We start from the raw sequence: 17,441 nt of genomic DNA, 5'->3' as shown, positions 1-17,441 counted from the left end.
TGGTGGCTGATAGGAAATTAGTCGGTCTAAATTAATTAGACTAATCTAACCCTAATTAAACTGCAAGCCCACAGCTATCGTTGAAAATAGTTGCGACGGCAAACGGGTCGATCCCACAGGGACTGCTACTTAGAACAACTGAGTACTAACTGATTATTTATCCTAATGCGAACAATGGTGGTTTAGAGAAAGATTGAATTAACTACTCACTAAACTATTTAAACTATGAAAACTATAAACTAAATAATTGGGTTTTATCAAATGGGAAGAACTCTAGGACTATAGAATCCACCGTAGACTTCTGTTTATATTTCTAAGAGTAATTTTAATGTTCCAGATTTAATACGAGTATCATGAGGGAAAGGTAACCCTTGCTTTCTCGATGATATGATCGTGATAATCTTAAATAAACATGTATCTTCTAAAGTTTCGGCACTACAGATCAAACTCAAAAAATTACTCGTCTTTTTACGGCACAAATAATATATAAATTTGATGTCAACAGTTAAAACAGGCTTAACTAATAGCAACGAATATCGAACTATAAAGCATGTGTGACATACTATATGAAAGATATAAGCTAGCTATCAATACATGAAACTAGAAGAGTATAGCAATTTAAACTAACTGGAAATCATCAAAATTAATCCAGAAAACACAAACATTAGCCTAGGGTTTCATCTGCCCTAGACTTGGAGTTTAGCTATACATAACAATGAACAGAAAAACGAAATTAATAGAAGAATTAATCATTGCAAAAACCGTAGTCTCGCGTTGAAGTCTTCTCCTCCAATTCGTTCTGTCCCCAAGCTTTAATCCGCGTACTAACTCGAACTCCACTTTTCTGTCTCTCCCGTTCTCTGTTTCAGTGTTCTGGAGCGCCCCCTGTTTTGTCCCTCGCCCCTGTTTTTATAGCTTTTCTTTAGGTCCCCCGAATTGGGAAAGATCTAATTCGGTTTAGCTTTTGCAAGATTCGGAATTCTATCGACATTAGAAACCCCCAAAGATTTATTTCTCACATCTCTTAATAGTAGGAATCGAATATTTCGTACCAAAAGTGGATTGGAATTAGAAGGGATTCGTGACTACAATTAGACTGGTCTTTGCGAGCATTTCGGTGATTGGGCGATCGATTCGGAAAGAGGAGTGTGGGGTTTTAATTACTGTTAGTTATCTTTTGACTTGTGTGAAATAGAGAATAACAAATGGCTTTGATTCGGTAGTAGGAGTAGGTGGAGTATTTGTTTAGTTCTGGAAGCTTCAATTTGGATCGCCGAAATTAGAGAGATCGGTTTCTGGGTTTCTTTAGTTCATGAGAATGAATTGGGGAAGGAACTAACTCTTTGATTCAGTAGTCCAAGGTGCAACATAGTTATAATATGGCTTGGTGGGTTATATGTTTGTATGGGCTTGGAAGTGTGGGCTTTGATGTTAGTTATGGGTTGGTCTAATTAGTTGTACATGGGTGCACATGGTCTGGTCTTCAGCACCTCCTTTAGTCATGTGAGTTTAGACTTTAGATGTTGGTACATAGCTCACAAGCTTGTACTGTCCACATGCTACTCAATATCCTTGAGCCAATATATTCAAGGCCCCATATCCGCCAGTTCCCATAGACTAAGCCCTATCTCGCACCATACACGTTCCATGCCAGTCCAACTAGAACCATTGTACTAACTCAATCAACGCCTACTCCCTGGAATGTACTGCTGACAAAATAGTAGTTATGCATTAATATTTCTACGTTAACTCCAATTCCTGCAAAGTCACTAGAAACACAAAAACTAAATCAAACAAATGAAATAAATGAAATAACTAATATAAAACTAGGTGTAAATATATGTAACATTTACGTGTTTATCAGTGACTCTAGACTCTAGTTGTCCATTATGAGCTCTATCTCTAGACACTCACAATGAAGAACTTGAAGTTCTTTTATGAAAAATAATAAAAACTAATGGCTACTCATCCTCACATGGCTTCATAAACCTCCTCTAATGGAGGTTTAGTCCTGTATCATTGGAATCATATTAACTAAACAATTAATATAAGACATAATTGAAAAGACATAATAATTGAAATTAATACTAAAGCTTTTTATTGATGGGAATTAATGGTGGCTACAAACTAAAAATATTATAACCCTAAACTACACTAAAACTAATTATAAACTAAGGGGTTGAGAAAAGAAGATGAAGACTAGTGTTTAGCCTTAACCCTCTTTATATAGGAGAGGGTTAGGGCTACATTTTCGTGCATGGGTATGTCAAAAAGGGGGACTTTGGGCTTCTAAATTGAGCCCAAAGTCCATTAGGTTAAGTCTAAAGAGGCCACAGCTACAAGAAATTACTTCCATGCTCTTTTTGTCGACCTTTATAGCTCTGATTGGGACAAGACTAAGTCCATTGGAAATCTGGTTCCGAGCTGGTCGTTTTGACATAAAGTATGCCCAATTCTGAGGCTCGAGTACAAAAATACGACCTGTTGAAGTTTTGTTGACTTTTCTAGTTCTTTTTCTACCCAAATTGGCTTTGACTTTCCATCTTTGACTGGGCTTGAAAAAGGTTTTTCTTCATGATTCTTGGGCTTTAAACCTAGAACTTCCTCAGCAATCATCTTGACTCATTTTCCATGCAAAAGTGGTGCTTTTAGTCACCTAATCAACTTCAAGTCCTGAAATGCACAAAAACAAGTAAACAGTACTAACTCTCATTTATTATAAACATAATTAGACTAATTAGAATACTATTAAGGGGTTTAAAATACACTTTTGGGTGCTTACCACACCACCCCCAAATAGCATTTTGCTTGTCCTCAAGCAAAGATGAGAAATAAATAAAGATAAGTGGCCAAAAATGTGGTCCTAACTAGTCTCGTTTCGCAGAGTGCGATTGCATTGACTGTTAGTAGTATACTAAAAAGCAATATTTTGAGTATAAGTGGGAGATTGATAGGGTTATATACTAAAAACATTACTTTTGTAATAACTCTAATTCTTTATATTTTGAATGAGAATCATATGGGGAAATGTTATGTATATTATATATGTTATTAGTTATATGCATGTGTCTAATACTTTATGTTGTAGATGATATGGTGTGTGGTGAAACATAGAAGATCATATCATCAGTACCTTATAAAGTATAAGTAAACGTTCACAGCCTAGATGGATTTGGACAAACTAAGGTTGTAGTATAATCTGGTATTAGTCTATCTTGACTATAGGATTACACTAGTACACTTTGTGTGTATTGAACAGGACCAAGTGAGGTTATTTATCTTTATACTGACTATATAAGAGAACAAAAACCTCTGTTATTATGGATGCTTGTCCTCTTAATCCGGATATAATAACGGGCACTTACGTGCATTGTACATTGCTTTAAATCATCAATGAGTGAGATTCATTTGTTAATCAACAAACTCGATGGATTGGGTAATGACATTGTATGTAAGGTGTGTTGTTGATTATAGAAGGAATCCGTGACCCGCAGGAAGTCGGGTTGATGATGTCCCCTTGAGGAGCTTATAAGGATTGTCATGTAAACCCTGCAGGTCGATTTATTCCGACATGACAATGAGGTTGAGTGGTACTATTCAAGGACATAAGAAGTTGATTGATGTAGTTGTTAGTAACTTGGCTTAATCAATTGGCATTCGATATCTTAAACATGGGGAGATCAACAAGCATATAATATGGAGCCCATAAACGTAACATGTAATTTGGGATTAGGGCGGTAGTGCAACAATGGCCTTTAGTGGAATAAGACATTTGTTGATAGACTTGGGCCGTGTGTTCTGGGAGAACATGGGAAGCCCAAGCCTATCAGGAGGCCCAACCCTAATTTCTCCTCATGGTCCCTGTTGTAGCCTATATATATAAACCCTTCTCTCCTGGCCGAACTCACTATTCATTTATTTCATTTTTTATTTAAAAAAAAAAAAAAAAAAAGAGGCAAGGAAAGAGAGAAAGAAAGGGTATGGTAGATCGTTGCCCGCACAACATCCAATCTAAGGATAGGAATACAACAGAAGATCATGAGGTTACTGATTCATATATCTTATATTCTCAGAGTTATCTTAGCCGATTTACAGGTATGTTTTCCAATCAAAATTGTGAACCCCATTAATTCCTCTGCGCATGGTTTTCACGGTTTGTAGAAATTTACATTCTGAAATAACGGTTCCTACATTGACCATATGCAATAAGGCCTTAAACTACTAGGAATTCTCTAGTGGACAAGTTATAGCCTCATGAGAGTTTTCCAGAGAAGATACTCACAAACTTCATTTATACTACAATGACTAAGAGATAAAAATAAAATTTTCTAATTAATCTCAGATATCTATACATCTCAATAACAATATAATAAGAATAATGCTTTTGAAACCTAAGCTAATACACGCATAATAATCAAATCATCTAAAAATATATATGCATGCTATGAACTATGTTATGAAATGCAATGGCAGGTCCATTTCTGAAACTTTTAGAATAGCGTCCTTAAGTAGGTCCTCACAATTTGTCAAGACAAAAAATACTCTGATTTTTCCACTCAAGTTAGCTTACTCCAGTGTGTAGTGGGCACACGTCTCCTCACAATCTCAATGACGTCCAAAGGAGCCGAGGTCGATCAATCACATCTACCACTTACTATCACACCAAATTAATCCTAATTGAGTTAGAGGTCTTTATTAGGTGATACGAGGCTGAGGTGATAGTTTAAGAAGAAATGGAATGGATATTCAAATAAACAAGTTTGAGATAATAGGGTCTTCAATTATATGTAACTAGAGAAAACCTTGTTCTTACTTTGCTTCAACACTTAGTTTCCATCTTTAGATTTTTTATTTTGGCTTTTTGACTCCTTATATTCTATTTTTTTGGAGGTTTTGTTTTGTTTTATTTTCTATTTTTTTTTGTTTTGTTTTGTTTTTTTTTTCTTTGGATGGAAACTCTTTTTCTTTTTCTTTTTTGAAGCAACTATCTAATTTTGGTTTTCCACAAGTCTTTCTCTTTATTCTCTTTACTCATCCTATTTCTAAGACTCATTCAAAGATGGGTAGTCTTTTTTTTTATTATTATTATTGGTTTTAAAGATGGATAAAGGATTTGAGGTTGTGAAAAGGCTAATGAAAAGGCTCAGTGGGGCGACTAGCGGATAATTACTTATAGGTATGAATTTTTAGCTATATCGATCCAAAGAGGGCCTAAATTCTCACTTAGGATATGGTATGGTGATCAAGCAAGTGGATTTGTGATTTCTCTACTCAGATTATATGTCTCCTTTGTGTCATCACTTAGATACTCACTCATATGAGGCTTTTAGGCTAGAATCTTACAGGATATGTAAAATTAAGTAGTATAACCTAGGTCTCAGAAAAATACTGCCAAGTACACTCATACATGCTCATGCAAGATGTTAATGAAAATTTGCAATGACTATTACCTACATATTAACCTAAGTTTCTAAGAACTACACTTAATTCTATTACTACTTGAGATTTCTAGACTAATATCATCATGGAAAAGAAAATAATACAATTATCCTAAGTGCATAGTATAAACTATTTTTAAACTTTTTCTATTTTTATACGACAAATAATATATAATATACAACCTAATATGTGCCTAAACATTTATAGCATATTTCTATACCACCCCCAAACAGAATCATGCTTTGTCCCCAAAGTATGGAATGAAAATAAAGGAATAGAGAGTACCATAGAAACGTGCTTGTAAATAGGAGCACCTATAAAAGAAAGTTAAATAATACAAATATAAAGAATGAAATGCAAAAACAACTCCTATATGAGTTCCATCCATAATGGAGATAACAATAAATTAAAAAAAAAAGTTTGGGACATAAGCGGACTGATAATAAGTATTTTAGGGTTTATTCTTTTGAGTCCAAAGTCTGTAAAACATCCGACTAGTCAAGTTACCTTACTCACATGGGTTGGTAGCATAGATCGAGTAAGGGATCATCCAAACCTTAGGACTAGGCAAGGTTCACAACTGGATTTACAACATCAAGGCAATTAGTGAGTAGGATTTACTTTGTTATTTCTTGTGTTGCTCAATTAAAACTTGGAATGCAAGTTAAATTAGAATTACAAAGATTGATTACTTAATAAACTAGATAGAGATAGAGATACAGGAAGAAGGTTAATCATAATCATGCAAGGTCAATTACAAAAGTTTAGAGTACCTTATCACTACAGCTCTAATCCATCTCGAGTTCATAGACAAACCCAAAACGACGTCGAGTATCGATCCCTAGTAAGATGTACTCATCTCTGAGTTCATCTCACTAGCATGAGGAGTTGAATTAACATTCTGGAGTATCACTTCAACTCCTGGTTTAAATATACACCAACTGGACAAACCAGAGGACTAACGGTCACCATAGGGTCTCACACGAGACTTGACCTAGTGTTAATGGGTCTTGCACGAGACTGGTCTAGAGTATCAGCACTCCAAACTTGGTCAAACTCAATCATTTTGGGACCGGATGTATAATCAAACCATATTCCCTAAGTAATGATTCTGGACTACTAAATTGCAGCTTGATCCTCACATGAGCATCATTAACCCTCCCTTGGGAGGGTTTTAGCTCATAGTCCTTGGATTGATTTTATGTCTTACATGTATGAAATGAAAAAGTGAAAAGAAGTAAAGGAAAAACTGGAACTTGAACTTGAAGAAAATAGATTTTATTAGAAGTTTAAGACTTCTGTACCAACCTAATACAAAAGCTTCAAAATGAGAAAATATTAAGCATGAAATTGTACCAAAATGAAATGCAAGAAGCTCTCCCTCCTTTCTCCAACATCCAAAATATATATCCCATGGGAATCTCACATGATGCCTTCCCATATTTATAAGTTTGTCTTTTCCTTTTTCAAAACATCCAATTTTTTTTCACAAAGTTTGTCTTTTTCATTTCAAAACATCCAAACTTTTTCACCCTTTTCTAATCAACCATATAATCATGCATTTAATTTCTTGTCTTGTCTTTTCTTGCAAGGTGTCACAAAAGTGTCCATAACTTGCCACTTGTCTATGCATGATGACTCATCATTTCTTGTGAGCCTACAGAGTGGGTCCATGTGTTGTGTCTAGTGGTGGCCCAGATTTTGGCATTTTTACAACTTTCTGTCTTTGAGTATAGCTCGTTGCCCTGGTCGTTCTGGCAGTTCACTTGCCAAAATCGGCGTCCAGGCTTGAAAGATGTGAGCTTCGGAAGTTTGATGCTTCTTTACACGTGGTCCCGTTCTACACTGGTTTTGTCCCTTTGGAATCTTCAACTCTAGTCAGGCTTTGTTGGGCTTCACTGGGGTGGGAAGACTTCAAGTATGCACATTATTCCAGTACTTTGATGCAGGTTTTATCATTATATTCACGTTAACTGCGAAAACTTGCAAAAGTACGAAAATATAATTATTTTATGATTATTAAAGACATAATTAACCAAAATGCTATGTCTCTACGGGGCTTAGTATTACAGTTTTGGGTGCTTATCACGGACACTAACAGAAAATTATAAATATTACCATATATAGTTGAGTTAATCAGGCATTATCCTCCGGTTGCTTTTCATTTGTGAAATGAGGCTCCTTTAAGTCTTGGAATATACCCGCACCATAGGTCTCGTGGAAGTTTACCCAATCATAATAGTTGTCATTATCATCATATAATTAATATGGGTGTGTGGGGAAGGGGTTGGAATTCCTAATGCACATGCAATTAAGTACTTAGTCAATTCAAAGGGTTCGTCATCTAACATCACTCTGAGAGCTTGTTCTCCATGGGAGCATGTAAAAAATTCAATATGCTCATAAAAATATTTAGTAAGGGTAGGAGAATAAGTTTGATCAGGTCTTCCCAGTAGGATTTCCCATTTGTGCTCCATTACCAAATCATCAAAGTATGCACCATACTTATCATTAAGAAATAGGTCCTCAAAAGAATGTTCCGGTATAATTTTTGGAGTAGACATAGTAAACAAGTAATGAACTTAAGTACTAGAAGTGTTAGAAGAAGAACTTGGAAATCCGATCCTGGAAGCTTTCGGTGAGGGCGCGCGCACTCCTGAGATATATCTTTGGAAGGCGCATGGCGCGAGTAGGAATGTTGATACCAACTTTATACGAGGGCGGTGCACGCTCCATTTGTTCTTGTGTTAGGCGTGTGCGCGCTATGAGATGCAGCGATGTGTTTAGGGATTTGAGTTATGGAAGAGCATGCTTAGATATTGTTTTTATAGTGTTTGGTTGCTAAGTCTAAGGCCAGATGGTTGCTAAATAAAAAGATGTGAAAAAACATATTTTTAGAATAATTTCCTACACATGAATTCTATTTTAGTTTTTTGGAATTTGTATATATGATTAGCTTCTGAAATTCCCTGAAATTTTGACATTCTACAAAATTTAGGGTTCCTAATTACATTATGAATCCCAATTGATTTCAACAAGGCCCAAGGGTTCTTATATTTTTGCCCAAAACTTATAAAAATGTGATTAAGACATGCAATTCCATACGTACACATACATTGTGCTAAATTATATACCATCCCCAAACAATTTGAGAGGGGGGGTTCATGATATAGATCAATTAAATTACCTAAACATGCTGAATTTCAACAGAAAAACTATATGGTAAAGAATATGTGATTAATCATGCATTAAATTTAACGATACGTGCATAGATGAGTAATCACATAAACAAATAAATACTAATTACTTAACTAAAGAAAATGCAATATACAAATAATTAAACTAAAGTACTGAAATTAAAACAAGTATGGAAATTAAATAGTTATTACAAAACAAAAATAAATCTAAATCAATTGCATACAACAAATCAAAAGGAAATAAGTTATCCCTGAGAAGAAAATGGTCCAGAACCATCAGAAGGACGACGATGCTCATGTCTAGAGTCAGAAGAAGAAGGCGACCCTCCTGGCTGGGGCAAACGTCTCAAGACCTCGGCTTGAAAAGCTACATGTGCCTCTTCTATATTCTCTATAGTATTAAGCATGTGTCGGTTGTCGGGTTGTTCGCTATAAGCTATGGTGATGGCGAATGGAACCCCAATCATCACTACGTATGGATTCACAGAGGGTAGATAGGGTTCACTGATGATCATAAAGCATACACATCTCGCTATGGAGTAGTGAAAAATGTGAAAAATCAGAAAAAGCATGATTAATAGCATTCTCAGCAAAATAAACATGATATTCATCCTCATCCTCATCCTGATCCTGATCTATACCATTAGCCCTCTCCTCAAGCAGTTTCCAATGACTTTGAACACAGTCACTATACGCCTTTGCATTTGAGTGAAGCTGTGACTCAGGCACACAACCCCAAGATAACATAATCTTAGTAACTAAAACAGGTAGGGGTGCAGTGGTCAGGCCTACAACCATAAGCACTTCATGCAGAAAATCAATGAGGCAAAAACCATACCTCTTGTTCTGCAAAACCCAAAGGACGTGCAAGAATGACAAGCTGATGTCACTCGACTTTGAAGTGCTACAGAGGTTCTTGCCTAGCCACTACATCATAGCTAGCTGGTTAATCTTCAGTGACTGTTGCCTGGCACAGTGAGAACGATTGTTGTAACGACCCCTCGAGTAGCATCTCTAGCATCAACTGATGCACACCGTCAAATTGGGATCTCTATAAGGTCAGGGTGACCTGTTTTGCCTGTATCCCATTGATGGTTACGAGCAAATCATGCGTCACATCCATTTGAATGCCGTCCAAATCCACAAACATCCTCCCTGAAGAGAGCATCCTTTTATTCCGATAAAATCACAACACCAAATCCTCATGGTAGTACTCCTCAGTAGAGTACCACATTCTATCCTACCCTCTAGCATGCATCTCGGTACCATAAAATGGTTGGAATTAGTCGGCGTTAAATACAAATTTCGGCATGATTTTTGCTGGTCTGGCCATGGGTAGGTTGGATTTGGAATACGGGTAGGGGTATAAGTAGGGAATGATGATAGGAAGGTGCTGTAAAAAAATTGGTAAGGTCTGTTTTGATGAAGGCGAGTGGCGCGCCTTGATTTAGGTTTGGTTAGGTGTAGTGCATTCTGGTCTCGATTTAGGTCAGATCGAATTCTGTTTGAGAAGATAAAGTGAATGGGCTAGTGTGCAAGGTTAAATGGGATGGTTGGTGGGTTGTAAATATCATGGGTTGGGTGGAAAAATGAATTTTGGCCCAAGCCCAAATCTTTTTTGAAATACCCATCATGTTTTGCTGCTTTGTAAAACTTAAAACTAAGATACTTGATTCGTTAGCAGTCTGATTTTTGCGAATGAGCTATGAAAATGATCAGCATGAAGAATGTTATCAATAATCTAGGAAAAACTCAAATCTAACCGTGGGTGACATATGAAATGATGTAAGATCTCCTCGAAATGCGTAAATTGCATAAGTTATGTGCGAAAGAAAAATCTAGAAGACTAGAATGTGTCACACGAATCTATACGATTAAAGGGTAGCATAAACAAATATAGGAAATTGAAAGAACAAGGTGGGGTGATTACCCACCCCCAAACAAAATTTTGGAATAGGATGTAAACATTTTTGTTGTGGTGAAAAAGAATGTCTTTTAAAGTCTGATACCCTAGACTTTCTAATCTATCTAATATTTATGAGTTTTATATTTTTAATTTTTTTGTGAAAATGAAAAGCATAAAACAACAAAACAAATAAAAGTGTAAATCACTCCATAGAGAAACACTACTCAAAAGAAACCAGAAAAAGTGCAAGAAAGGAATGCATGAATTACATGAACGTGGACTAAAGATCCAGCACTTACAACCACACACTTCGAAAGGAGGGTCCGATTACTGATCAGCCCCCAAATGTGCATTTTATTACCTTTACAATGATTTAAATATGCCCTTCTTATGCTTAATGAACAAACAACTTATAGCTTTTGCTATCGTTTGCAGGATACATGCCATTTAAGACGCATATTCCTAATACGTGCATTTTAGCACAAAAAGGATGGCTATTTATGCCAGCTTGGAGCAAAAGTTTCAGAAAGTCAAGGTCAAAAGTCAAAGTCAAAAGTCAAGTCAACTGTCAAAGTCAAAGACTCAAGGACTCAAGGCTGAACGCTATGGACTCAGGGACCTAAAGCCAAAATCAAGAATTCTATTTCGTGGGCTTAAGTCAAAAGCCCACAAGGTTGTTTCTAGAAAGAAGGGCATAATTATAAATGGTGTCCTATAAACCAAATAGATATAGAGAATTAGTTATCCAATGTTTTAGGGTCCAAACCATTTGGTTTGTTAGGAGTAGAACCCTAGAGCTAATCTTTGGTCATTAGGAGTAGATTAAATGTTTTTAAATTAAATTGTTATTTACATATTTTCTATTTTCATATTCTTCAAGCTTTAATGTAAACCAAGTTCTTAATCATTTCAATACAAGTTTCCATAACATTTTTTCAATACTAGTTCATTACATCTTTTCATCCCTTGATCTACAAGTCAACCAATAGTTAAGATTGAGAGTAATTCCAATTAACCATAAGAGAATAGGAGAGAAGAGTTACAAAGTTTAGTGTTTCATCCATCAAAACCATCCTCCAAACAAGAATCTATAATAAACAACACAACCATTTCGACCACTATTAAATACTCTTCAAATGGCGCCACCGTCATGGATTCATATGGGAAGAGGAAGATGGAGAAAAACAACACTCATTGAAACCCTTCTTCTCAATCTTCATTTCAAATTTTTTATTTTTTTTTTTCTAAATTTTGCTAGTGACGTTTCATTTTCGTATCTTTCCAGTATATTTCTATGCAAACGGAGCCTGACAGTGGCACAAAACGAATCACCGGAACTTGTTGTAGAAAACAGAGTGCAAACGGAGAAAAAGAACTTGCGTTGTGCCTATCACATGCGCGCCCGTGCACGAAACGTACCCACGAACTGTTTCCCCGTGTCCGCGTACAACACGCACCCGTGAACCATTTCCCTACGCCTGCAAATGACACCCGACTGCACCTCATTTTCCCATGCCACCCTCAGTTTTGTTAGATGAAGATTATGTTGGCTAGGAATCTTCATATGTAAGTCCACTTTAATTTACCATAGTCTTTTAATTTAAATGTTAGTAGATAAAAGGTAAATAGATTTACAAGTTTTTGAGTTTTCAAAAACAAAAAAAATCAATTAAAAAAGCAATTTAAAAATTAAAAGTTTTTATTAATTAAAATTAATTAGTAATCCATCAGCAAGGTTAAATATTAAAATTAATTTAGTAGCATGTTTAGGTTGTAGTTTTTATTAATTATTGTTTATGCATGATTAAATTAAGATGATATCATATAGTTAAGTCAAAATACAAAAAAAAATTAATTAGGTTAAATACAAAATAGTTTAAGCTTTGGAAGTTTAGCCTTTTTGTTTAAGTTTACTTACCAAGAGTTGGAGATTTAACCAACTTGGATCGGTTAGATGTGCGTGGCACGAAAGAGTAGTACCACGCGCGCGCGAACATCACAACCCAACTTGGGGGTTGAAGTTCCAATCTTTGACGAACACTTTCCAAATTTTTACGTATTTTGTTTAATTAGGGAATAGTTAATTAAGTTAAACGTAGTTAATTTTTGTGTTTACCGCTTTCATAGTTTAAGCCCACGAAGGCAATCAATTGTAATTTATTGGCTTTGCCAACATTTCTACCTAACTTGTGGGTCTTAGTTAGATTAAACTTGTAATTGTAAGGAAAAGCTCGAATGGTGGGTTGACATGGAAGACACCAAACACTTCGTCAACCCCACAATGTCACCTTCACCCTAAGGGTCATGTACGCACACCTTGGGCGATAATTTCTAAACCTCCTCGCTACAAAGTGTAAGAGGATACTTGTGTGTTACTAAACATGCTTGGATGATTGTGTGATTTACATTTCAGTCTCATCTTTACATTAACGCTAAGGCTAAACCCGAGCCCTAAAAGAACAAAAAGTGGGATTAAGACCCACTTTAGAACGGACGTTGTGTGAAATATTTGTTACATAGACCAAAATAAAAATTTAAAATCAATCAAACAGAGCCAAATTAGTCACGTCCATCAAGACAAACATCTAGCACGAACAAAGAGAGTAGTAAACTACCAAATTCCAGTTGACCAACCACCTTCCTCACTCCCCTCCCTCAGAAATACCGTGGGTGAGATTCTTGGTGGCACACCATCTAGTGAAGTAGCGGTCTTCTCCCTTGACATGTGTAGTTCCCAAACCCAGTTTCGTGCACACTGTTATATTCAAACAGGTCATAGTTTCTAATCTACAGACATTGCATGCAAACTTTTCAAAAACTTCAAAGTCACAAATGAATTTCTACAGATTGTGCATCATTCTTGTTTGAGCATTCATGTCTTATCAATATGCATCGCAACCATCATGGAATTACAATGCAAACCCAAAACCTTGTTCTTATTGTGGTAGTCCATATCATTGGGCATCTCAATGACCGAGTTCGAGCCTCATATAAAATATTCTTATGATTACGAACCTTAATTTTAAAATTTCCATAGTACCCAATACACCCCAGAGTTTTCTAATCATGCAGACAATTCATGGAGTTCCACCACAAATAGTCATCCATCATTCTTATATCCACCCGGTCAGTCAGAATATGGGTTCACTAATAGTCGATTACCATTCACATCATCATCCATATTTAATTTATATCCCACTCCACCATCTATCACAGACCAACTTTACCAAGCAATAGTTGAGCAAACAATTCAAATACAACAAATGGCAAAAGCCTTCTGTTCTCTCCAATCTATTTTAATCGATACCACCTCTGAGACTAATATTCTTCCCACCAGTCCAGAACCCAACCAAAAATAGGAACAAGGTTTTCTATAATAGAGTCAATTGCTAAAGCCCATCCTGATATTTATGACCAATTAAAACCACATCACCATCCACCTGACTATCGTGTGAATTACATATTCTATGATGATAACTATATGCATGAGAACACTTCAACAAAACAAACTCTAGAACCTGTGTTGGAGAGTAACTCGACAAACTTAGACGATGACATTGAGGAAAATTATGAAGTTCTAGATAAAGAGGACAAAGAAAATAAAGTGCTTGGAGAAGAGGATATAAATTTTGTGGTGGAAAGTGGGTCTAATTTTAGTTTGGTCGTTAAAGACTTATCGATGGAACAAATTTGTGACATCCTTAATACTACTGATATGAACCAAAAATTTGTTGAAACGACAAAACTAGATGAAGACTTCCCTGAGTCCTCGAGATCATATGCAGAACCACCACTAGACCATCATTTCCACGAGTTAACACCTCTCGAAATTTAACCTCCATTCATAAAAAAATCCACCAGATTCTGAGGACTGCACCACTAAACCATTTCAAAGAAACCTCAAGGTCGCACTTAAGCCAATTACCTTTGAAATCCTTCATAATTGTCTAAATCTTCCCAGTAAAAAGACTTTGCCAAACATACAAACTCCCGAGACTATGATTCCAGTTGAGAAGAGCCCCGTATTGATTAAAATGCCATAAAAAAAGGAAATATAATCTAAGGTGGAATATGAGTTCTTGATAGCATACGATGATCCATTTATTCAAGTGGTTGAAAAACCCAGTTTGCCATATCTCGTATCATCTAAGCCTAATGGAGAACAACTAATACCACACTCACACTCTCTTACACAATTCAATGATGGGTTATTGTATAAATTCCATGATAGTTTACAAAAGCTTTCTTTTATCATTCTGCATCTTACACTCCAAATGCATCATTTCATTCTGTTTGGGGGTAAATGCTTGTATATGTTTTTCTATAAATATCCCCAACTGTTTAGGCTATTAGTATATAGTTAACATCATATCATCCATCTCATATTCATAGTCTTGGGAATCTGACTTAAAATAACCCCACATATTGTCTTGACTATAAAAGACACATCATTTTTCTCGATGCTTTCCATGGGAGTGCATCACAAAGGTAACCGGACCACTCCACTTGGAGTATGTGGTTGTAAGTGCCGGAGCCTTGAGTCCAAGTATACTTTCATATTCCTTGTTAGCACTTTTACTAGTAGTTTGAGTAGTGTACCCCTATGGAGCAAGTATACAATTTTCTTTTTCTTTATTTTACACTCTTTTTAGAATAGTTTTTATATTATTGTCATTTACAATTCCTGTCTTTATTTTCATTTCCCTATTTTCTATTTTCACATAAGCATTTTTCATTCAATCTCACCTTTGACGCTGAGTAGTCTTTCCTCTATAAAGAAGAGATGTGAAACAAAGCAGAGGGCGATGGGGATTGAGTGAAGGTGCCTTACGGTTGTCTCTCATGGTTGTTTAGCATGTCTCATCTTCCATAGACATGTCAAACCATGGGAAGGTTAGCAACTGGAGCCCTTGATTTTGAAAGCTTTTTACTTCTATGGGTGATTTCTAATTGTTTCAAGCTTCGTCTTTCTCTCTGGTTGGAATAGCTACAAAATATGGCTAACTAGATATTAGGTGAGGAGAGGCTAGATTATCTAGGAATAGAGCTAGTCCTCTTCACTAGATTTGCCTACTTGCCAAACAAGAGGTGGAAGATCTAGGGAGGCCAAACCATGGGATGGTTCGCAATTAGAATTACTTAAATTCAAGCATTTTCTATTGGGAGGATCAGTTTCGTCATAGTGATTTTTATTAGTAGTTTTATAGTTTATATTTTCCTGTCATAGTAATTTAGAAACATAAAAACCAAAATGCCAAAAACAAATGTTTCTTTCTTTCTTTAATAAAATTGTTGTTTTCACCGCGCTTATAATAGAAGGTTCTCAATACATCAATAGTTATGTGATTTTTCCAAAAAAAAAAAAAAAAATAGGCAATGGATTCCACATAGACCAACCCTTAGAAGTACACAATCTCCATTCTTCTAAGGGCAGTTTGAGGATTAGTTATGTGTTATTAAGGGTCGTGCATATCACCATGCACTTTATGTCCCATCTTAAACCAGATACCAATTGGCCTTTGCTCACCATCATACCATCACTTCCACCATAAGAAGTATGTTCATTCAATATACCAAATGCACCATAGAGGCAACACCCAAAGCCACAAACCCAACCACCTCCAGGGTTCGTCAAACCAAAAAATACATTCAGACAAGGACATCATACCTACAACAATCAGAACAGAGCATTGGTTCCACCCCATTTTAACCAGAACTACCAAAATCCACCAAAAAGACCTAGTTCCACCATCCACTAGTGTCCAATCAAATAAACCATCCCACTATGTTCTATGCAGTAAATCCCGCAACACACATAACTAAAGTCATAGTCTGACTGGATTGGGTTCAATAAAGAGCCAACACAAAAGTTGCCTAATTTAAGATCACTTGTTTTGTTTTCAAACTTAGTATTAGAAATCACAGCTTTTGTACGAGTTATCTTTAAAACATCTCTACATAGTTTTTCAAAAACTTGAGGATATAAAAAAATTAAAATCTTACGCCCCAGAGTAACCAAAATGATACTAGATAGACGTATGATTTTATTTTTTTTTTTATTTAATTTTTTATTTTGGTTGGAAAGCGAAGTTTTTATAGAGGTCCCCTACCCCTTTTCATTAAATAAAATAATATCATAGCTTGTTACATTCTCTCACATATTGTTTGCCACTTGCATCATCAAAAATAATTTTCTTTACATCTTTTGAAAATGAGCTAGGGACTAACTCTATGTAGCTAACAGCCGGTATATTACTAGCTAAAGCATCAGCTAGTTTGTTAGCTTCACGAAAGACATGGATAATACTAAAAACCTCAAACTCTGTCTTCATCCTTCCAATGCTTCGAATCATCTTCTCTGCTTGCCATGGTTGTTGTAATTTCTTTGTTAGGAAAGAGATTACATTCTTTGAATATGTTTGCGCTCTGATCCTCTTTATGCCATGTCTTAGAGCCATACTCATTCTGTTCTCAACAGCTTGTAACTTAATAAGCTCTATACTGTGCTTGTTGGATTTGCCTCGACTTGCCGCAACAACTTCACCTCTTTCATTCCTGATAGCTGCTGCCCATCCCCCAGTGATGCCTTGTAGAGTGCCATCAGTGTTAAGAATAGAAGTTCCTTCCTCTGCCCTCTCCCATGTGCAAAGCTTTTTTTGTTTTTGGCGAATTTTGACCTGCATGTTCCTCTGGTCATGGTGCCATTGTAATATTCATTGTGACCAACTTGATTCGTACATCTCCTAGACTTGATTGGGAAACTTGAGGAGCATTTTTCTTTTTGTTCTCAAAAATTCGCTCGTTTCTTGTTTTCCAGACCCAGTAATTGAACCCATTCCACACCAATCTCATCGCGTCTTGCTCATACCCCTTTCCTTTCGTAACTATTCCTACCCACT

At 36.0% G+C, this 17,441-nt stretch overlaps 1 protein-coding gene across 1 annotated transcript; it reads right to left on the bottom strand.

Annotated features, from left to right (window-relative positions):
* Positions 1 to 16,676: 16,676 nt before the first annotated feature.
* On the bottom strand, positions 16,677 to 17,225 carry LOC147504074 (uncharacterized). Its single transcript, XM_086605056.1, has one exon. The coding sequence runs from the start codon at positions 17,223 to 17,225 to the stop codon at positions 16,677 to 16,679; it is 549 nt and encodes a 182-aa protein (XP_086461182.1).
* Positions 17,226 to 17,441: the final 216 nt, after the last annotated feature.

Source organism: Coptis chinensis, chromosome 4, assembly GCF_015680905.1.
Source record: "Coptis chinensis isolate HL-2020 chromosome 4, ASM1568090v1, whole genome shotgun sequence".
NCBI lineage: Eukaryota > Viridiplantae > Streptophyta > Magnoliopsida > Ranunculales > Ranunculaceae > Coptis > Coptis chinensis.
The sequence above is the reverse complement of the archived record's forward strand: the minus strand, read 5'-3'. Positions and strand labels throughout refer to the sequence as shown.

Coding starts and splice junctions, on each gene's coding strand:
- LOC147504074 (XM_086605056.1), bottom strand. CDS start 17,225: ATGCAGGTCAAAATTCGCCAAAAACAAAAAAAGCTTTGCACATGGGAG.